Raw genomic sequence first — 23,149 nt, forward strand, 5'->3', positions numbered from 1 at the left:
CTATTTTCAAAGGCAGTCCCACATATGCACGCTCTTGGGAGAAGGCCAGGGCTCACGGATATACGGAAGATCTAGACTGTGCTGGGCAAGATTTATGTCTGCAGTTCTACAGAACTGCTACTAGTCAGAGCTGACTGTACTGAGTTAGATGGGCCAATGTTCTGACTCAGTAAGAGGCCGTTTCTGATGTTCCGGTGCTGCAGTAATTGATAATAAAGAAACTGTTAGGAGCTCAAAGCTCTTCACATATGTAATTGTGGTACAATAGCACATTCAGGTATGCCAATATTATATGGTGGGTATATTTATAGGAAGGAGCTGAGGGAACGATGGGTTGCCATACCAGAAATCACCCTATCAGGGTCTGAAGTTGGATGAAATTGGAGCCAGGCATTTTCCTGCTCATAGCTCACACCATTCCGCAGCTTCATCTGGTGGCACTCTAGCATTTATATAAAATCCCACTGTTGCACCACAACATATTTGCACTAAAACAACTTCATCCCAGCAGGAAACTGGAATCTCCAGTATTCAAGGGGGGGGGGATCCCTATTTTCATCGGATAAATGTTAAAGGGTATGGAGTTATGTGACCCACAAGCCAAGGAGGTAAGTAACTACAAAATCTCTAGAAGACATCTGAAGGCAGCCCTATATGGGGAAGTTTGAAAACATGTTTTATTATGTTTTCATCACTGCGAGATGTGAGGTTACAGGGAACCAGGCGGAGGGCCTTCTCAGTAGTGGCACCCGCCCTGTGAAATGCCCTCCCATCAGATGTCAAGGAAATAAACAACTCTCTGACTTTTAGAAGACATCTGAAGGCAGCACTGTTTAGGTAAGTTTTTAATGTTTGATGTTTTATTCTGTTTTTAATCTGTTGGGAGTCACCCAGAGTGGCTGGGGAAACCAGCCAAATGGGCGGGGTATAAATAATAATACATTATTATTATTATTATTATTATTATTAAACTGCTCAGAGTGGCTGGGGAAACCCAATCAGATTGGTAGGGTGTAAATAGTCCTTTTCTTCTTCTTTGGCGATGACTCGTAGCCGAGTAAGATTGTCTTCCATAAAAACGGTTTTAACAATGAGTCCGTAAGTGACTGTGGAGGCCAATTCTGGATCCACACATCCTTCCACAGTGGGGACATTGGTCCCCGGGCGGGAGTTGATCACGGTGTGGATTTGCCAAGCGTGCCTTCCTCCTAGCACGTTTCTCCCTTGCGTCCTGAGTTTGAGTGTCTTCGAAGAAGTCCTCAACAGCAGAACAGGCGGATGATAACAAGCGGTGTAAATAGTATGATGATGATGGAATAGGATGTCCCTATTTTCAGTAGAGAAATGTTGGAAGGAATGGTACTTTAGAGGGGGCGCTAATGTAAATAAGGGTCTTGCCATGTGACACAGGCCTGTATCATCTTAAGAGAAGTACATGCAGAGGTTGGTAACTTGAGGCACAAACACTTATACTGGCTTGGTGGAGAAACTTCCTTTTAGGCCTCTTGAAAAGCCCTTTTTAAAAGGAAGTGCTTCCCAAGGAGAACTGTGCAGAGAGATGAGCACAGTGGCGTAGTGTGGGGGGTGCCAGGGGGCCCGGCCGCACCGGGCGCAACATCTGGGGGGGGGCGCTCGCACTCGCAACTCTCTGCCCCCTGCTAAAATCCACGGGTTAGGGGGCGCAAATTACTTGCCTTGCCCCGGGTGCTGACAACCCACGCTATGCCACTGGATGAGCAGATTCCTTCTTGCATTGCCTAAAGGACTGCAGGGCACCAGCCTGGGAAAGACCAGTAATTGGGACTAACTGTGAGACAGGGACCTCGTTGTGAACCAAGGCGCCAGGAGATGCTCACAAAAGATCCAAGGGGGCCACATTTCACTACCGACAGACGAACCAGGCATGTTAATCTGTTCTGGAGAACAAAGTACAACCTATCAGACTGCGCTAGAGGGAGAGGTCAAATCCAGTCAGCTAGAAATAAAGACTTTGCCGGATCAGCTGGCACAAAATGCGTAGGCAGAGATAAACAGTCCAGTGGTGAAAGCCGGGTCAGCCTAAGGTGTTTTGGCACTTGCGGCAAACCCCAAAATGCTACACCCTCCCTGCCAGGGAAGAAGGGGGTGAGTGAAGATCTACACCCGGATCAAGACAGGAAGAAAGATTGATACTGGGATCTGCGGCTCTTGAGGATCCGGTCGCCTCACCTTGCCTCCTAGGGAGGCTGGCCCTGGGCAGAAGACTCTGCAAGATCTAGCAAACCTGGGATCAGCTGCTGAGCTAGAAAAAGAGCAAACTTTTTAAGCGTGGAAGAGTTAACTAGGGTTTCCCAAACTTGGGTCTCCAGCTATTTTTGGACTATAACTCCCATCATCCCTAGCTAACAGGACCAGTGGTCAGGGACAGTGCCGGATTTAGATATAAGCTAAACAAGCTATAGCTTAGGGCCCCACTCTCTTGGGGCCCCACAAAATATTTTAAGGGGGGAAAAACACACACCGGGATGTACATTTCCAAAATTTAAGATAAAAAACAAATAAAATAAAACCTACGTACAGCAACAGTGTTTTGTGTTGTGTAGGCTCATATGATGTAAGTAATGGTAAGCCTGCTAGCCTGCTCCCTAAAATATCACAAAAAACAACGACAATTTGTTGTTGACAAAGGACAGCTGGACACATAAAGGGCCCCATTACCTTCAGTACAGTGGTACCTCGGGTTACATACGCTTCAGGTTACGGACTCCGCTAACCCAGAAATAGTGCTTCAGGTTAAGAACTATGCTTCAGGATGAGAACAGAAATTGTGCTCTGGCGGCACAGCGGCAGCAGGAGGCCCCATTAGGTAAAGTGGTGCTTCAGGTTAAGAACAGTTTCAGGTTAAGAACGGACCTCTGAAACGAATTAAGTACTTAACCCGAGGTACCACTGTAATTTAGGGCCTCATCAAACCTAAATCCGGCCCTGGTCTGGATGATGGGAATTGTAGTCCAAAAGCAGCTGGAGACCCAAGCTTGGGAAACCCTGAGTTAAACCAACAGTCCTTGGTCAGATTAATCTACAGAAGCCCATTTCATTCAATGAGAAAAAATCTTTGGGAGGTCTATCAAACCCCATTTAATGCTATATCTTGGAATGTTTGCTTACAGAGAAACAGAGAAGGGACATTTCCATGTTTTCACTATTGAGGTGCTGCACCCCCCCCCCCATTTTGCTGGAACTAAAGTGATGCTTCTACAGGACTCTGTTATCTGACACTGCCATACACCAGGGCCAATAACTTTCTATACTCAGAATTAAATCTCATTCAGCAGAGGTGTCCTGCTGAAATTACCTCCCTGTGAATCCTGCCTTCTTTTTAATTACTAGCCCCTCTTCACTGGGGGAGGAAGGGAGACTTTAAAGGTTGGTTTCCTCTCATAATTTCTACCAGCCCAGATGGCTGGTAGTTTCCGAACATGACATCCCATATTCTTTCCAGTGTACAGTAGTTTGAATGTGACCAGCGGCCACTAGAGGGCAGGGTGTTTCGGTTTTTTTAAAAAAATAAAGATTCCAAAATAATAGTTAACCTAAGTCAACTTCTCTTGCTCCACAGTGTATTTCTGAAACAAATAGATTCCTCTGCAGGAGCAGTTTCACTTGAATATGTGACACTTATGCACACTTCAGTGGCTGGGCTCAGAGCCATCCCAGCACTGTAATGTTCAGCAGCCCAAGACATCTTGTTGTTGTTGTTGAGTTGTGTCTGACTCTTCGTGACCCCCTGGACCAGAGCACGCCAGGCACTCCTGTCTTCCACTGCCTCCTACAGTTTGGTCAAACTCATGCTGGTAGCTTGGAGAACACTGTCCCACCATCTCGTCCTCTGTTGTCCCCTTCTCCTTGTGCCCTCCATCTTTCCCAACACCAGGGTCTTTTCCAGGGAGTCTCCTCTTCTCATGAGGTGGCCAAAGTATTGGAGCCTCAGCTTCAGGATCTGTCCTTCCAGTGAGCACTCAGGGCTGATTTCCTTCAGAATGGAGAGGTTTGATCTTCTTGCAGTCCATGGGACTCTCTAGAGTCTCCTCCAGCACCATAATTCACAAGCATCCATTCTTCGGCAATCAGCCTTCTTTATGGTCCAGCTCTCACTTCCGTATATCACTACTGGGAAAACCAGAGCCTGAACTATACAGACCTTTATTGGCAAGGTGATGTCTCTGCTCTTTAAGATGCTTTCCAAGACATCTTAGAACCCGAAAAAGGAGCTTCACTCCCCTGGGCTGAGTAAGATCTGCATCAGGAACAGGACGTGAGGAGACCAGCAGCGCCTCCTGATTGCAGAGGACATCCTAAGTTAAAGTGGGGACTTTCCGGGATCAAATCAGAAACGGGCAAGACTTCTGAAAAATGGGGAGACGTGGAAGGCCTGGCTAGGGTACAAAATCACTGTGTTTTAAAAAGGAAAAAAAAAGGCAGAGCTAATGATTTGCTGGCTACGTACATTTCTTCTCTGCCCGCCGTCAGCAAAAGATTCCCGGGCGGTGCACCAAAAAATTGAATAATGCAACTTAGTTTGCAGAGTTGCGCCAGAGAGGGCGGCATTTCACGTAGAGCTGCGACCCCGCTGGCACTTCTCCGAAGCCAGCCAAGCTCTGGGCGTCTCACACCCAGCCAGGGGTTCGGGAAACCGGAGCAATTCGGCTGAGATCGGAGGCGGGGCAAGCGGCGGTGAGAGGGCGGAGTGGGGTTTGGGGTGGCCGGGCGCGACGAGGGCGGAGCTGCTCGGGACTCAGCCGGAAGCCGGAGGGCGCAAAGCACGCGGCACCCGCCTCGGAGCGCTCACGGGATCGCCTGCGCGCAAAGATCGGCGAGGGAGCCGTGCCTGGTTCTCGACGGCGCGCACGGAAGAGAAGGCGCGGCGCAGAGGAAGGATGCCCCGTCGGAGCACCGCGCTGCACCTCGCGGCCGGCGGGTGAGTAGCCACGAGGGAGCTTCTTTTGCGCGTCCCAGGCGCGTCTGCTCGTAATCGGTTCCCCGGGACTTGCTGCCAAGGGGAACGGCAGGGCCGGATCCGCCGCGTGCCCATGGGCAAGTCTATCCAAGCCTAGGACGCCGACCTTCGAGGCACGACTGACCTTGGAGGGGCACCGTTTTCTACAAGTTCCCTGTTGCCATAAAGTTCTGAAAATAGTTTGCTTTTATAGTTTGAAATGTTTTATCCTTTCTGTTTTGGAAAAGAGAAGTTTGCAATAATAATAATGGTGGTTGAAGAGATTTCGAGTTGCAGGGTTGGGAATGCGCCGGCATGGCAGCTGTCAGCCATGTTGATCTCGTAGAATCCTACAGTTGGGAGGGATCCTGAGGATCATCTAGTCCCCACGCCCTGCAGTTCAGGACTATGCAGCTGACCCTTACGGGGATCGAACCTGCAACCTCGGCCTTGTCTGCGCTGCGCTGCAGCCAACTGAGTTGTCCAGCTGTGTTTCCAGCAAAAAGACAGCCGAGTGCCCAGATTCTAAAGGAGTGAGGCCGGCTCACATGTGTCGGTGTAGCAGCGCTCCTTCTTGTGGGAGGAATGGGGTAGGAGGAATGTGTCAGGATTGTGTGCCAGAAGGAACAGAAAATGTCAGAGGTGCCGGATGCCTTAGCTTCTTTTCTTGGTTCACTGTCGGTTGCTATCTTGGGCCCATTTGTGGTCACCTTCTCTTCCTGGCACATGAGCCATTGCACCGTGAATTCCACACACTCAAGTTGTGCGAGGACTGCATGAAATGATCTGCAAGCCTATCCACGTGGGGAAACTGACCACCCATTTAGTGTGATTCCCTGTACGATTCCCAGTCACCTTTACAACAGCTACCAGTATTACTACTGTTGTAATGCTTGATGAGAACCTGAGGCTGATGGAAGAAGTGACCTGCCTGAATAAGCAGCCCTATGCACGCTTGCCAGGAAGCACTTTGCATTTCTGCAAAAAAACCCGAAAAGTTTTTAAGTCATGTAATTGATGATTTATAGAGCCACCCGTCAGTTACTAAAAAGTGATATTTTAAAATGCAGTACAGGCTAATTAAAAAACAACAAGCAAAAAAATCCACATGAGTTGCGCTCTTTGAGGACCTGCAAAGCAGCAATTGGCTCCTGTGTGCAAGCTTCTTAAAAATAAACTGAGGGTGCACTAACACAAGGAGCCTAAGCGAGCAGGATCAGAGGGAGGGAGCAAAGTTAAGGGGTAACATTGGAGTGGAGTCCCTGAGACGATGGAATGGTGCCTTGTACACCTCCCTCCGGCAGCTCCTCCAGCCAAGCTGGTGCCAAACATATTACAGTGGTACCTCGGAAGACGAAAAACTTGCAAGACGAAAGAGTTTTTCGTTTTCTGAGTTGCTTTGCAAGACGGATTTCCCTATGGGCTTGCTTCGCAAGACGGAACGTCTTGCGCCTTTTTTTTAAAACCGCCAATGCATTCCTACGGGAAACCGTCAATACACAGTGGTGCTTCGCAAGACGAAAAAACTCACATAATGAAAAAACTCGCAGAACAAATTAATTTCGTCTTGCGAGGCACCACTGTACTACTCTTCATTCCCGTCAGCGAGGAGACACTGCCCAGGCTTGCGCCACAGGGAGGTCACTTTGGTGCTGCTGTTCGGCTTCACACTGGAGGCGCACTCCATTGTCTCTCAAGACAGAAAGATGTCAACGCCTGCATTAATAACGGGCTTCATCTATTACCGTACCCATAAAATTGTTCACATTATCCAGCACCCATCCTTCACTGGCAGTCACAGAGGTCTGCTGAGCTTCGCCTGGTGATAGGATGGAGGAGTTGGACCCGGCAGGTTCGACTCAACTTCTCCCACAGTTGAGATTAGGTAAAGGTAAAGGGACCCCTGACCATTAGGTCCAGTTGTGGCCTACTCTGGGGTTGCAGCGCTCATCTCGCTTTAGTGGCTGAGGGAGCCGGCGTACAGCTTCCGGGTCATGTGGCCAGCATGACTAAGCCGCTTCTGGCAAACCAGAGCAGCGCACGGAAACGCCGTTTACCTTCCCACTGAAGCGGTACCTATTTATCTACTTGCACTTTGATGTGCTTTCGAACTGCTAGGTTGGCATGAGCAGGGACCGAGAAACGGGAGCTCACCCCGTTGTGGGGATTCAAACCGCTGACCTTCTGATCGGCAAGTCCTAGGCTCTGTGGTTTAACCCACAGCGCCACCTTTGTGAGTGTTTAAATGCCTGAACGGGGCTATGTAAGTCACAGAATTCAGTTTTCTGAGTACAGTGGATGCTCAGGTTATGAATATGATCCGTGTGGGATGCACGTTCGCAACCCGTATCTGCGCAAGTTGCAATTCTGTGCTTCTGTGCATGCGCGACCGCTGAAACCCGGAAGTAACCCATTCCAGTACTTCTGGGTTTCGGCAGTCCACAACCCGAAAAAACGCAACCTGAAGCGTCTGTAACCCGAGGTATGACTGTACAGAACTTGGATCTGAGTGCAGGATTTTAGTTTAGTGCTGCTGCTGCTGTTGTTGAGGACTCAGCCCTGGGGAAGCTCTGGGGTTCTTGCCTTCATCTGTTCTTCCCCTTAAGTGGAGGCAGATGCCTCTGGGAAGCCAGGTGCTATTTGCTGTATTAACTGATATAACTGTATTAACTGAAACGTGTAATATCTTGCCGTTCCCTTTGTGTTTATGAGAGTTTGACTTCGCTGTTCCTCTGAGGCCGTGCTCTTATGAATACACTCAGGCAGTGGTATCTACCTCTGAAAAGGGTATTCAAGAGGGCATGTCTTAAATCTGTAGTGTTCACACCTGGGAATGTGTAGTGCTGGGTTGTTGTTTTCCCCCCAGCAGGTGGACTACATTCAAGGTCAAACTGCACATTAAGTTCTTTAAAAACATGCTTAATGCAGCTGCTTTTATTTTAAAGGAAAAAGAGCTGGTTAGTCACTGTTGCTGGTAAGGGGAGGCAATTTAATATTGAACGATAAATTACATTCTTTCATCTTTTCCTCTGCTCTGCTGCAAAGGCTGGAAAAGAGGAGGAGGAGGAGGGATCCCTTGAAAGCCACCCTCTGGTGCAGTGTTAGAAACTCAAATATACCGTATTTTTCGCTCTATAAGACGCACCAGACCATAAGACGCACCTAGTTTTTGGAGGAGGAGAACAAGAAAAAAAAATTCTGAATCTCAGAAGCCAGAACAGCAAGAGGGATCGCTGTGCAGTGAAAGCAGCGATCCCTCTTGCTGTTCTGGCTTCTGGGATAGCCGCGCAGCCTGCATTCTCTCCATAAGACACACACACATTTCCCCTTACTTTTTAGGAGGGGAAAAATACGGTATATGCTAGGTGCCAAATGGCCCCCTTAAACCAAGGTTGCAGTTGCCAAAACAGAAAGTCCGGTTGCCATTTTGGGGCAAGACGGCTCTAAAGTCTTATTTTTCAAAGGATGGACTGACTGTGATTCGTCTGGCTGGTCCAGATGACAACCTTGAGCCAGGTTAAGAGCTTTGAGAACTTAAAAGAAGAAAAGTCACTTGATCCAACGACAGTCCGCATGTATATATATTGGCCCATTCCGACTTCTTTTTGTTAAAGGTGACCGCTCAGGCTTCACAGAAAAAAGGAATTTGGTTCCAGAAATTCATTCCGATTGTGCAGATGAAATATAAGCGATAGAATTCTACAGGGTGGAGTATTTGTGTGTGAAAATGGTCCCGATCCAATGATCCCCAAATGTTGGAAATGTCAGGTACCATAGGTGCCAACTCCCTGGGTGCCCGAGCACCCACAAAATTCCCCCTTGAAGGGGCCGGGCACCCACAAAATTCAGTGCCAGGGCCATGCACGCTGCATGGCACCCATGGTCATGGGGCCAAGTTGGCACTTCTGGCACCCATCCTGGCACCCAGGCATCTTCACTTGGTTGCAAGTGCTTGAAATGCGCCTGGCTAATTTCAAACCCTGTGTGCCACCCAACCACAACCCCCCACCCTTGGTAATTTTGCCAGCTTTGCCTGCCAAGGTAGTGCCATAGCTGACATTCTTCCAATGTAGTAGAACTTCTGTTGAAATCTGCCGACTTCCACCTGGTTATATCTTCAGGAAAAGCATGGGGCCTTCGTCTCCAGAGACCCTGCACACTATCACAACCTTCTAAATGGCTATATCCAAAGTATTGCTCTGAAGCAGAATGGGAACAACATCTTACCGGGGCCGGGCACAAGAAAATGGGTTCTGCCTGGCAAATAGGGGCAGCAGGAGCAAGTGGATTTCGGCTACTCCTTTTTCTCTACCAGCTGCGCTGCTTACTCTGAAAACCCGGTTGTCCTCCTTCATAAGGCGTCCTCAGAACAACTCTAGAAGGTTATTCCTGGCCTAGCCTTCCAACTGCCCAACAGCTGTTCACACCCAGCCTCTCTGACCTGCTACCCTTCTGCTAACTCAAGCTGTGCAGGCGCACATCCCTTGAGACGGCAAAGGGGCTTTGCTTGCAAGAAGCACCTCTGCAAGCTGAGCAGAAGACAGACACAGTTGGTTAGGTCTTTGGTTCGTGGCCAGGTCTCTCTTATCATCATCTGTCTATATTCTGCGACGGCAGAAGAACGGGAGGCTCAGGGTTGGGCCAGGAAAGGCCATCTAAAGATGTTTCATCTTCTCTCGGCAAACAAGCCCTCTGAACGGAAGGAGAAATAATTGGTTTCTTTCTGCCAGCCTTGTTGCAGGAATTGCTGTATCCATTGGAAACAGTTTCCATGGTGCATTTTAAAAAAGTACTTAGTTATTTTCTGCTTTTGGAGGCAACCGTTTCGACGCTGTGCTATCATTTATTTATTTGCAAGAATTGTTAAGTGGTGTACACGCTGTACTTATAGTTAAAAGATTAATATATTTGGCAGAGTTTCCAGGTGGTTTGAAAGAAAGGGGGGAGGGGAAGGGGTGATGGAGTTAGGAGACCCTTTTTCTGGCGTTGTGGACACGTCCTAGTCCTGGTTCTCACAAAAATCAAGCGAAATAGTAAACCTGTTTCTGGACAGGTTGTGCCCAGATGCAGGTAGGGAGTTCACAAGGTTGAGCTCTCCTTGCTTTAAAATAAAATAACGCTATCCCCGCAAGCAGAAAGCAAGCACGTCAGGGAAAATGTGTCATCCCGATAATCTAATCATTGGCGCAGAGGGCTTGTTGCTTTTGTATGGAAGAGCATCCAGTCTGCCGGCTTGCTGCCTGAAGTTATGCAGGCCAGGCACCCGCTTGTCTGCTGCTAGTGAGAACATGAATGTATAGGCAGATGTTTCAAGGTATCCAGCTACTGGCTAGTGATCTCATCTCAGCCACTGACTCCCAGTTTCTAACTGTTCGGAAGCTCAGGACGGTTATTCAGAGAAAACAACAACAGCCCTTGCCTCCACGAAGAGGTCATTCCACAGTGCTTCAAAAACTCTTCATGGCAATGACATTTTAAAGCAAGCCTCTGAGCATGTGAAGAGTGAGGTGTGGCCACCAGGTTAAAAGCACCCTGGTGGGAGAACTGGATTGTTCCAAGGGGTCCCTGTGGAGACTGTGTTCAGGGTCAAAAATGTGTGCAATGGCTTTGAACACCCCCACAGCTGCTCTGTTGCATCACTTGCCAGGCAAACTTCGTCAAGGCGAATACCCTTCATGAATGTGGAGCGGTAAATCGAGAACCTCTCACCTTGCCAGGATCCGCTCACTCAGCTAATGTCAAAGCAAAACCACAGGCTGCTGCTGTCAGTTAAGGGCTGTCCTAGCAAGGGGGCCGGTTGCGTAAAGTGCAAGGCACGTCCCGGCCAAATTGGGGCAGCTCCCGCCGCCACCGCCTCCAGCTCCCCCTCTCCTCCCCGCGCGCTGGCAGTGCGTCACACAGACACCCTTTGGATTTGCCAATGATTAGCACACTGACGTCTTGGCTCCGGCCTGCTGTGAGCAGGGCTCCAAAGTCCACAGGGGAGGAGGTGGCCCAAACGTCACAGCTTTGCATTCTGGCATTGCCCAACACACTTCGTTCTGCTGCGAGGCTTCCCCATGTTGCCACGGCCAACGGGCACTGGGTGATCTTTGGAGCCCGGCAAAAGGAACAGATCCTTCTGTATGTTGGAGAGTCACATCGTCCAATGTAGTAGAGATTGCTTCTAAGCAATCCAGCCTCACGCTGGGAGTTCTCAGCTCAGGTGGCTGCGGTGGAAATGGAAGCCGAGCTGTCTTGATTCCGGATTCATTAATCCAGAGCCGGTTTATCATAGAATCATAGAGTTGGAAGAGACCACAAGGGCCATCGAGTCCAACCCCCTGCCAAGCAGGAAACACCATCAGAGCACTCCTGACATATGGTTGTCAAGCCTCTGCTTAAAGACCTCCAAAGAAGGAGACTCCACCACACTCCTTGGCAGCAAATTCCACTGTCGAACAGCTCTTACTGTCAGGAAGTTCTTCCTAATGTTTAGGTGGAATCTTCTTTCTTGTAGTTTGGATCCATTGCTCCGTGTCCGCTTCTCTGGAGCAGCGGAAAACAACCTTTCTCCCTCCTCTATGTGACATCCTTTTATATAGTTGAACATGGCTATCATATCACCCCTTAACCTCCTCTTCTCCAGGCTAAACATGCCCAGCTCCCTTAGCCGCTCCTCATAAGGCATCGTTTCCAGGCCTTTGACCATTTTGGTTGCCCTCCTCTGGACACGTTCCAGTTTGTCAGTGTCCTTCTTGAACTGTGGTGCCCAGAACTGGACACAGTACTCCAGGTGAGGTCTGACCAGAGCAGAATACAGTGGCACTATTACTTCCCTTGATCTTTTATGTGGTTCTGGCTCTGCACATAGCTAGCACAGCAGCCCCACTGCTCCCTAATATGGATTAACCCCCAATAGAATGCAGCCTTCAAGAGGAAAAAAGGATGCCTATTCCTATTGACATCCAACGCCCTTTTTAAATGTGTTGTGGGGGGGGGGTGAGGAGGTTATTCATCATCATCAAACCTTTATTGGCATCACTTACAAACATTCAGAATAAATAGGCCAGTGCGATCTCGTCGCCATTTCAACAGTACAGACATTTGCCAAAGGAAAGAAGAGGCGAGCGATCTATTCCATCTCTGGGGGTCTCCAGCAAGGGCAGGATCCTGTAGCATACTTCGGCGACAAAAGAATAAAATAGAGGAACTTAGTTACTGTCTTGGTGAGCTCCTGGTCTCTCCCCTGTAATAAGAAGCATATAACCTCTGTCTCTGGTTTCCATGTTGGAATATGTAGATGGTCTAAAAATTGTTGGCGGAGATCATCATACATTTTACATTTAAGGGCCACGTGAGCTAGAGTTTCCACCAGGTGGGCATCACATGGGCAGATCCCATCTCCTTCTGCCATACCCGCAAACCTACCCAAAGGAGGTTAGAAGGATTAGAATTGAACCTAGCCAGCGGGGAGGTGGGGGGTTATTGGGTTGTTCTTGTTTCCAGTTTATTATACATTTTGTGATTTTATATTGTGATTTTGTGTTGTGAAACACCCAGGTATAGAGCAGTCTAATAATAATAATAATAATAATAATAATAATAATTGATCTGTCCCAACTCTCTCCTGTCTTTGAAATGGAAAATCTCAAATCGTTCCCCAAACATGCAAATCGATCGGAAAACTTCTCTCCACCCCCTCTGGATCCTCATTACAGAATTATACTCTACAACCATATATGTTCTATTCCTGCACTGAGAGAATACCATAAGCATTTATACTAGGCTGTGAATATACAGCCCATTTTGATGCAACTCAGAGCTAGGATGATGGACCCCCCCCCCCGAAGATTTTTTTGCTTTCCTTGGGGCTTTAGCAAAACACCACCACATCCTCATAGTCCTTGCCGTCCTCTTAGTTGGACATCAGAACCGTTTGCTCAAAATCTACAGTTTAATTTCATTCTAATAATGAGATCTATCTTCTACTCCGATATTTCTTTTTACATTTTCTAAATATGAGATGTCCCCCCGTAAAGAAACAGAACTTCCCATAATATCCCACAAAGCCTCTAACAGCTTGAAGGCAATGACTCAAAGAGCAGAGGCCTTCTTCGAGAGCGCAAGACTTTCAAAAGAGGCAGCGTTTCAAACCCAATTTGAACATATCTAGATTCCCCGCATTCCTATCTGAGGTCTTTTCAGTTTTTATCTGGTCATACATTGTCCCCCCTTTTTTGTCTCCCAGTCTCCTGGTCTAGTTTAAAATGTACATTAACTAGAGAGGCACAGATTCTCCACACTGATAACGAAATTTCAGACAGTTTTGGTGATTCTTGTGGATAGCATTTAGAATTTGGACTGCATGCCTGAATCGTAATTTGCTTATACTGCCACTGATGTCAGTTGCCCTGTGACCTTCTGGGGAAGGGCAGGTTAGGAAAATCTTAATAAATAGACAAATGGAGCCCCTTCTTATGAGACTTTGGGGGCACCCCTGCTGCGAAGAGCCTTTGAAGCACTGAGGAATGACCTCCTCATGTAGGCAAGGGGTGGTTTGTTTGGTTTTTGCCTCTAAATAACTGTCTTGAGGATAGCCTCTGAACTGTTAGAAACTGGGCGCATAAGCTGGGTGCCAAAGGACAGGGTTGTAGTTGAAACGTTTGGGCAAGATTGCTCTAAAATCTTATATTTCCAATGATGGACTGACTGTGATTGATTCTTGGTTAAACACCTGGCTAGTTCAGATGACAACCTTGAGCTAGGTTAAGAATGTTGAGAGCTTAAAGAAGAGAAGTCACTGGATCCGGGGAGAGTCCACATGGGGTAAATTGAAGACAAGCTTCAACAATTAACTATAACGTCGTCCGCTACTCCTGCTCAGGCTGCGCAGAAAAAGCAATTTGGTTCCTGAAATTCATTCTGATTATGCAGATGAATGATTAAAACGGGCAGAATTCTACAGGATTAAGTGTGTGAAAACAGTCGAGATCCAATGATCACCAGGCATGAGACGTCATGCAACATCCTGGTGTCCAGGCATCTTTGTTTAAAAATTTTTTTTAAATTAAGTTTTACATTTTAATCATCAAAATATCATAGCAAATAACAACAACAAAATTACAGTTCCAGAATTTCCCCCTCCACCACTTCCCTCAATTTCCTCTTCTGGTTTTTTTATACATATTAACTTCTCCTGCTTGTTTTGATATATCTTAAGTTTAAGATAGGGACGCGGGTGGCACTGTGGTCTAAACCGCAGAGCCTAGGGGTTGCCGATCGGAAGGTCGGCAGTTCGAATCCCCGCGGCGTGGTGAGCTCCCGTTGCTCAGTCCCTGCTCCTGCCAACCTAGCAGTTTGAAAGCACGTCAAAGTGCAAGTAGATAAATAGGTACCGCTCCAGTGGGAAGGTAAACGGCGTTTCCGTGCGCTGCTCTGGTTCGCCAGAAGCGTCTTAGTCATGCTGGCCACATCACCCGGAAAAACTGTCTGTGAACAAATGTTGGCTCTCTCGGCCAGTAAAGCGAGATGAGCGTGCAACCCCAGAGTTTTCCACAACTGGACCTAATGATCAGGGGTACCTTTACCTTTACCTAATTTTAAGATCATTTTCTCATTTCTCATTTTCACATCATCATTATAATTCCGGTTGTTGTTGTTATTTTTTTAATTGTCAATGTTTAGTCAAAACCTGCTAGTGAGTCCATATCCTTACCTTGTTTCTGTGGGTATAACATAAATGGTTCCCATTCATTCTTAAAATCTCTGTTGCCCTTTTCTCGAATTCCCAGGCACCTTCACTTGGTTGCAAGTGGCCGATGGTTGTGTGCAAAAGGCGCCTGGTTAATTTTGAACACTGCCTCTGAACCTTGCCCTGAACCTGCATTTCCTCTTCCCTCTTCCCAGATTTGGGGGCACGGCTGGAGCCATCTTGACCTGCCCTTTGGAGGTGGTGAAGACCCGCCTGCAGTCTTCCTCGCTGGCCGTGAGGCCGCTGTGCCTTCCTGCGGTGCAGATGCAAGGAGTGAACGGAGCCCTGATCCGCCCCGGACTGCCCTCCATAGGGGCTCTTCAGCTCTTGAGGTGAGCGGCTGAGACAGGAATAGCTGTGGGGGGTCCTTGTGAGGTTCCCAGGGGTGGGATTCCCTTGTTTTGTACCTCCTCTTGCGGTGGCGGCGGCAGCTTTTCCTGCCCCCCGAGGCAGAGGGCGGAAACTGACCTTCTCGTTCGTTCTCTCCTTTCGCAGAACCATCCTAGAGAAAGAAGGGATCCGCTCCCTCTTCCGAGGCCTGGGGCCCAATCTAGTCGGAGTTGCACCTTCCAGGTAAAATCCTGCTTACAAGGGCAGGGTTCTTGTTCCTGGTTCTCCAGGCGGAACTTTCACAGGGATCCTCATTGAAATGAACCTTCAGAAGGGTCCAGAAATCTCCTGCTAGGGTTGGGTGATACCTGGTTTTCAACATCGTGATAGAGCACCAGCTAAACATCGTGATATATCGCAATGTCTGAAATAAGGATGGAGCTATGGCATTGGCTGGCTTCGTGGTTTTCCAGCATTGTGATTTTTGCATAGTGCGTGCGTACGCACCCCCCCTCATTCACGATATATTGCCAGGTCAAAAACCATGAAACCAATATCACGATATGGGCTAAAGGGGGACACATCTGAGACCCATGACCTTGGGTTGTGCAGTCTGCTGGTGGCTGACCAAACAACGGAGTACTTGAGTCATGCATTTGTCTAGTTTTTTTATATTATACAAAGGCTCAAACGGCCTCTGAGCCTTTTCGATGCTTTTCCTGTAAACTGCAGATCATTGTTCGTACAGAGCAGAATCCGGAGGAGAGACAATAAGCATGCAAATGAGCATTTCTGGCCACCACAGACGTCACATTCACATGGGAAGGAATCGAGAGCTGCTTTCAGCCTTTAAACCCCTGGAATCTGGGCAAGAGCGCAGGCTTACCGGGGCGAATCTAGAGCAGATTGCTTGTTGTTGCTTCTGTGGGTTAAGTAGCTTAAAAGGACTCAATTCCTTTCCCTCCCCTTTTCCAGGGCCATTTATTTTGCTGCATATTCGGGCGCCAAGGAGAAACTGAACACGGTGTTCGCGCCGGAGTCTAAGAAAGTTCACATGCTTTCGGCAGCCTGTGCAGGTAAAATGCACATCTGTTTGGGTGTGCTCGGGTCATTTCACCTGTTGTGTTCCGAGCTTTGAAGAAAGGTCAAGAGAATGTGTTTTTTAAAATAAATATGATTTACCGCAGCAAGGAGTAAAGGAAAACTCCTAGATACGCATTTGTGCCTGTGTGCTATGCAGCAGCAGACAGTGTGGCAGAGCAGCACTGCTTACCTGACCTCCTGGTTATGTCACTGCAGCACAGCTGGACGGAGAGGAGCGTGGCAGCAGCATGGTTGGCATGGTAGATCCCACACTGCTGGCGCATTTCCAGTGTGCCAACCTTGCCACTGCTGCACCCTTCTCTGCCCAGTGTGCTGCAGCGACTTCAGCTGGAGTTTCAGATGAGTGGCATAACCGCACACCTTCAAATTCTGGGCTTACACGTGTATATATGTGGCAAAGCAGGGGTGCGTGCCATCTTCATATATGCCTGCTAATACAGTGGCACCTCGGTTTTTGAACGTCTCCATTGACGAACATTTCGGTTTTCGAATGCCGTAAACCTGGAAGCAAATGCTTTGGTTTTCAAATGCGCCTCGGAAGTCGAACCGGAAACGCAGCTTCCATATTGAGTTTCCTGTTTTGAGGCTTCCGTACTGAGTTTTTGGTTTTCGAACGTTTTGGAACTTGAACAGTCTTCCGAAATGGATTACGTTCGAAAACCGAGGTACCACTGCATGGGTGAATGCATTTTCCTCCTTGCATCTGTGAAGGGGATGTTGCAGGTTTGAAGCAGCCCGTTGCCTCCTTCTTTCTGCTTTTAGTGCTAAGAAATGAGGTCAGGCAGAGGTGGCGGGTGGCAAAGGGGAAGGCAGAGCGAAAGCTAAAATCCATGGGTAGAACTCACAGTCTGGGTTAAGCTCTTGCACAGCCGCCACTGAATTCTATGAAACAGTTAAGCTTGTAATTTCATCCCATTGAGATCAGCTGGATATGAAAATTTTGGATTAGATGCCAGAGAACCTCAGAACAGGTCTCTACAAATTGCAAATGTCTTCCGCAAAGCACAAGTTTCACCTTGGTACCTTTAACTTCTCCTTCCCGCAGGAGTCACTTCTTCCACTTTGACCAACCCCATCTGGCTGGTGAAGACCAGAATGCAGCTGGAATCCAGGTAAGGAAATCCTGGCTGTGTACCAGTTCAGAACATTGTTTTGAGACACCTGGACTGGCAGAATTTGATTCCGGACATAATGGAAGACTGGTAGTCAAGACAAGCCACTTGCACATAACGGCAGGAGGGCATTTGGGTGTATGCTGCAATTCCATCGAAGCTCAGAATTTGGTCACGGAGCACAGAATTCTGCTGCCTAAGAACCTGAGTCTCCCCCCCCCTTAATCTCTTTGAAGTTGCAAATGAATATGCAAAAGCATGCCCAATGCTGGGTGCATCTCAGTAGCCAAACGAGTTCTGGGTCAGATTTCACATGGTTAGAAGGTGGGGCAATAACCCTCCTGCCCCCTCACTGACTAGAAGCCAAATCAAGCATGCAGAATAAGAAACAACAAACATGCAGAGTGTCTCTTGATTTCTGCGATTTGTGCAGGTTGCGGAATTCAGTTTCTTGGGGCACAGAATTCAAGTTGCCATGGAATTCAAGTTTCATTTATAATGCAGTTTAGTGCATTAAATGAGAAGAGCTCAGCAGTTCCCGACTGCGTTTTCTGTTCTCTGCAGGGCCAAAGACGAGCGACGCACCAGCGGCTTCCAATGCGCCATGCGCATTTATCACACGGAGGGCCTGCGAGGCTTTTACCGCGGGATCACTGCCTCGTACGCTGGCGTCTCTGAAACCATCATCCATTTTGTAATCTACGAGGCACTGAAGCAGCGACTCAGAGAGCATCGGTCGTTCCTGACTCCCACTCCTATCTTTTCGCCATGCAGCCAGGACTTCCTTGGGCTGATGGCAGCAGCCGCCGTTTCCAAAACGTGTGCATCGTGTATTGCCTACCCACACGGTGAGCTGCTCTGTGTTCCAAGCTCCCCTACCCCACAAACCTGTCTGGCCAGAACTGGAGGAGCTTTCTCCAGAGGACTGGATAACTAATCTCTTTCCTCTTTCCTTCCTGCTCCCTGCAGAGGTCATCCGGACGCGGCTGAGAGAAGAGGGCTCGCGTTACCGTTCCCTTGTGCAAACTCTGCAGCTTGTGGTCCGGGAAGAGGGCCCTGGCGCTCTTTACCGGGGGCTCCTGACTCATCTCACCCGCCAGATCCCCAACGCGGCGATCGTCATGGTCACCTATGAACTAATCATTCATCTGGCAACCAAAATGTGATGCTTCCCCTTCCCTGAGAATTGGCTCTTGTTGGCATGTGCCTTTAGGAATGTGAAGCCTTGATAACGATGATCACATTTCCCCATTCCGTGGTTCGATGATGCCGTGGGAAAGGCTTGGAAGCTAGTGGCCTGTCTGTAATCTTTTGTTTGCGAGCCTCGGCAACTGAAGGATGTCTTCAACCGTGCTGGGCCTCTCATCAGACGCCTTAAAAGACATCAGTGGGCAAGGGACCACTCAAAGATGCAGTTGGACAGATGCAAGAGTTTTACATGCAGAAGGAACAATGCAGAAATGTATGCGTACGGAGGGCTGCTCGGTTTGCAAACGCTCTTCCCCAGTGCCCCTGCCTGGCCAGGCTCCAGTGTGCTGGTTGTGCAATTCAGCGCAGAGGAAAGCGTTCTGCTCTACTTCCCCTGTGGCCCAAGTCCGGCTTGCCAGTTGGCCGGGGAGGCAGAGGGCTTGTATGGAAGCCACGTAAAATGAAAGAAAAGCGCCAGGGAATTTTCTCCAGGAAGCGGAGCGGTGCATCAGTGGTTAGTCTCAAAGGGAGGACTCCCCTGGCACTGACACCCTGCAATGGGCCTCCAACTCTGGCTGAAGACATTGATCTTTCCCTCCTTCCCTTTTGAGTTTGCCGCTGGCAACTTGCCATCTCCTGAAGGCAGGCAGGAGGACAGCTGTGCCCTTGGAAGTTCAGGGTCGGCTCCTCGCCCCTGCTCACGGAAGCACAGAAGCAACATAGTCAGAGAGCCCTGGGGGTTGTGGTCCCTGCTGTAAAGAGAAACGGTTCGCTGTGGACAACTGGCAGGCTACTTTCTATTGCCTTGCTTATGTATGTATTCCACTGTAGAGCTTGCCTCCCGAACAGGAGGGTCATGGGGAGAACAAAGGCATCTAGGATGGGGTATCTTTCAAGGGGGGCAGGATGTATCTGCTTCAATGGGGTGAAGGGTAGCAGCCTGAAGGTGAAATTTGGTGTGTCCTCCTGTGCATAGCTTTATGGGGGTTCACTGACTTCTGACTCCATTTGTTGCATAGGAGTAAGGATGCAACACATTCTTAGACAAACCGAAATTATTATATGTTTTAAGTTAATGTTTCTTTGTGTTTTTTAATAAAGTATTTTATTTTAAAAAACAACCAATGTAAGCACAGTTCATTTGGTAGAGTATGAGAACTCTTTTCATTTCATGGTTGTGGGTTCGAGCACCAAGCTAAGGAAAAGATTGCGGCATTGCAGGGGGCTGGACTAGATGACTCTGGTGGTCCCTCCCAACTCCACAATTCTCTGATTGCTCTTTACTAGGATCTGGTGCCAGACTCTTCTACATTGTTAAGACTTGCCCAGGAGCCCAGAGGATGGGGAGACCCTCTTAGTGAACCATTGCAGGAAGCAACCATTTTCTTACTACAGTGGTGCCTCGCAAGACGAAATTAATTCGTTCCGCGAGTTTTTTCGTAGAGCGTAGAGCGAGTTTTTTCGTCTTGCGAAGCACCACGGCGGGGAGGGGTGAGGAGAAGCAAGGCAGCTGCCGCAGCCGGTAGCTCGGACTCACCCGCGCCTTGTGGACACCGCGCAAGGGCGGTGGGCAGCGGCACGGGGCAGCTGGAAGGTCAGAAGGTGGGAGGGAGCCGGAGGAGCGGGGAAGCGAGCGTGCGACCGTCGCCATGACAGGAGAGGCAGGCCTGTTTCGTCTAGCGAAGCAAGCCCTTAGGAAAATCTGTCCTGCGAATCACCTCAGAAAACGAAAAACCCTTTCGTCTAGCGAGTTTTTCGTCTTCCGAGGCATTCGTCTTGCGGGGCACCACTGTAATGAGATATTGGAAGACCCTCAGCCTTTATCCCTTTTCTATTCTTGTAATTACTACATGGGGTGGAGAAGTTATTAAAAGAAGAAAGCTATCTCACTGAAGGAAGAACGTCCATTATTCCAGACCTTACATTTTAAAATCCTTTTTTATTTTAAAATCTGCTCCATTTTTCTTCTTCTTCACATCATGTATTTCCTTCACTCGTTATTGGAATATTATTGACAATTTTACAAAGCGACACAAGCTGCAGGTCTTTTTTGTTTGTTTGTTTCTTTGCATCAAACAAGAAAACAAGAATGAACCTCAAACAACGACATTGAAAAAATATACAATATATATATATATAGTATCTTGGGGTGTCTTGTCGTACCCCTGGGCTTGCTGCCACGGCTCCAATCCCCGGTCCTCTCCCTTTTTTATCATGCCAATCCAGTTTACCCTTCTCTGGAGCGAAGGGGGTCCTCTGCCGGAGACCAGAGTTAGGGGGCTCTGCCCCACTTGAGCTGAAGCAAGCGGCTGGAGAGGTGGGAGGAGCCAAGGTTCGGGTCAAAGAGAGGCTCCTCCCCCTGGGTGCTGCTATCGAAGGGCAGCAGACAGAACAGTGGGCCTATGCTGGGGCAAGGTCAAGTGGACATCTCGAGAGCCAGATTTTATGGGGGGGGGGGGGAGCCAATCTGAGGCACGAGGCACCATTAATCCACCGTGATGCTCTTGCATTCTGTTCCATTTTAAAGACACGTGCGCAAGAGAACTTCCCGGTGGATTGTGCTCCGTGTTAATTCGTGGGAAGGGAAGGTGCCAATTGGATTCTCTGCCTCATGCGCCAAAATCTCATGTCTTAGGGGTCAGCCTCCGCTGTGCAAATACAAGAGGCCTGGAGAATGCAGAGCGGGGGGCGGGAAGAGAAGGGGGGGAGGCCAGACACATACCCCCACCCCCCAGTGACTAAACATAAGCAGGACCTCCCTCTCTCGCTGGCGTTCCTCTCCCCCATTCATCGCATGCCTCTAGAAGCGGCAAGGGGCATCGTGCTTGCCCACAATGCGCTGGTCATCGGCCACGTCTGGGCTGTCCGGTGATTCAGAGTCACTGCTTTCCTCTTCCTCCTCTTCAGCTACTTCTCTGACGGTCGACCCAGAAGCTTCTGCTGCCCTCTCCTGGCAGCTCTGGTATGACTAGAAAGAGAAGGTAAAAAGGTAAAGGACCCCTGGACGGTTAAGTCCAGCCAAAGGCGACTGGGATGTGGCGCTCATCTTGCTTTCAGGCCGAGGGAGCTGGCGTTTGTCCACAGACAGCTTTCCGGGTTCTGTGTCCAGCATGACTAAACCGCTTCTGGTGCAATGAAATACAGTGACGGAAACCAGAGCACAAGGAAACGCTGTTTACCTTCCCACTGCAGTGGTACCTATTTATCTACTTGCACTGGCATGCTTTCGAACCGCTAGGTTGGCAGGAGCTGGGACTGAGCAACGGGAGCTTACCACGTCATGGGGATTCGAACCACCGACCTTCTGATTGGCAAGCCCAAAAGGGTCAGTGGTTTAGACCACAGCGCCAGCTGTGTCCCTAAAGAGAAGGAGGAAGTGACAATCGAGCAAAAGGCTTGGAATAGCCAGGGAAAAGGCCAGAATGATTTTGACTGGCTGGCTGGCTGAGAGATGCCTTGGACAGAACCGTAGCTACGGGGAGGCTAGCCTGGTTTTTTTGCCCCAGTTGAAGCCTTCAGAGGGGTGCCCCTGAGACTCCCAGCCTATGTGTGTGTGTACACAAATGTGTGTGAAGGGGGTGCCAAACTGGGTCTTTGACCGAGGTGAAATAAAGCCTAGTTTCGCCCCACCTTGGACTCCAGTGCTGTGGGGCACGAGACCCTCTTGAGGTGACTGTGCTGTAAGATCGGGACTCACTCCCAACGGTGTAGTGTTGGTTGTCGCCGCCTAGGGCAGGCACACGTACTGGGCATGGGGGGGGGGTCCAGCTCAGCCCTCCCCACTGCAGTGACCCCATTGGAGCAAGGGGGGAGCCTGGCTGGCCAACGTGGCCCTTGGCTGGTGAAGAGGAGCACTGGACTGGGCTTCTCTGTGGTCATCTGCATGGCTGCACCTGGTTTGTGCCCCCTCAAAAGTTGTGCACCCGGGGCCACGGCACCACTGGCACGCCCACAATATGCCCCTGCTCTCCATCTGGATTCAGGTGTAAATGTATGAATAAATCATATTTCTTAAAGCTACAACAGCCTCTGCCACGTCTTCAATTCTGCAAAGGAGCACAGAACCCTGGAATCACATGCACGGCTCGGCACTGATTGGTGTTGCTTGCAACACTGGTGTCAGAAGTGGAGTCTCTTTCCACTCACCTCCATGGGGTTGACGATGATGGTGAGAGCAGAGTCGTCCCAGAACATCTCGCTCTCCTTGGCCTGGGCACCTCCGTGGCTCTCTGCGGACTCGCCTGTGCCCTCGCGCTCGCCCCCTCGCCTGTGCAAGGAGTGGATGCGTAGGACGCCCAGGATCACCATGAGGGCCAGGAAGCCCACGCAGACCACAATGATGATGGTGGCAGCGCTGGGGACCACTGTGGGGAAAGAGAAAGGGGGAGGATAAAGCCAGCTTGTTTCGTGGCTGCCCACGGAGGAGCTAGGATGTGGTTCCGGAGGGCAGGCTTTTCGTTGCAGAAGCTGCATATGCCACACTTCAACGGGACACCCTCCCTAGAACCTGCCGCTCCCAAGATGTGGAGATGGCCGGTGGTTTAGAGGCCTGTCGAAAAGGAGTAAGAGGATTCTATGGAGAACCGGTCTAGCACCCATGGGAGCTAAATGGAGCTTCCAGGTTCAGAGACACTATATCTGCATACAGTAAGGCAGTTCGTCTGCCTTTCGCTCATCGAGAGTACAGATATCCTGCCATAGATTCCT

The 23,149-nt window shown here is 49.2% G+C and overlaps 2 protein-coding genes across 2 annotated transcripts in view; one reads left to right on the forward strand and one right to left on the reverse strand.

Moving 5' to 3' along the window:
• Positions 1 to 1,076: 1,076 nt before the first annotated feature.
• On the forward strand, positions 1,077 to 19,563 carry LOC310667701 (solute carrier family 25 member 36-A-like). Its single transcript, XM_083420560.1, has 8 exons — positions 1,077 to 1,567; positions 1,741 to 4,957; positions 14,864 to 15,040; positions 15,204 to 15,281; positions 16,014 to 16,114; positions 17,188 to 17,254; positions 17,819 to 18,102; positions 18,224 to 19,563. The coding sequence occupies exons 2-8, from the start codon at positions 4,917 to 4,919 to the stop codon at positions 18,418 to 18,420; spliced, it is 945 nt and encodes a 314-aa protein (XP_083276686.1). The 5' UTR covers positions 1,077 to 1,567; positions 1,741 to 4,916; the 3' UTR covers positions 18,421 to 19,563.
• Positions 19,564 to 20,893: 1,330 nt separating this feature from the next.
• CLSTN3 (calsyntenin 3) overlaps positions 20,894 to 23,149 on the reverse strand; it is a 33,687-nt gene continuing 31,431 nt past the window's right edge. The window contains exons 17-18 of the mRNA XM_083419638.1: positions 22,589 to 22,806; positions 20,894 to 21,410 (exon numbers count right to left, since the gene is read on the reverse strand). Coding sequence (XP_083275764.1) covers positions 21,243 to 21,410; positions 22,589 to 22,806 — 386 coding nt within the window. The 3' untranslated portion in view covers positions 20,894 to 21,242. The remainder of the gene's footprint in view (positions 21,411 to 22,588; positions 22,807 to 23,149) is intronic.

This window comes from Podarcis tiliguerta (assembly GCF_965153285.1).
Source record: "Podarcis tiliguerta genome assembly, chromosome: 17".
In the NCBI taxonomy this organism is placed as follows: Eukaryota; Metazoa; Chordata; class Lepidosauria; order Squamata; family Lacertidae; genus Podarcis; species Podarcis tiliguerta.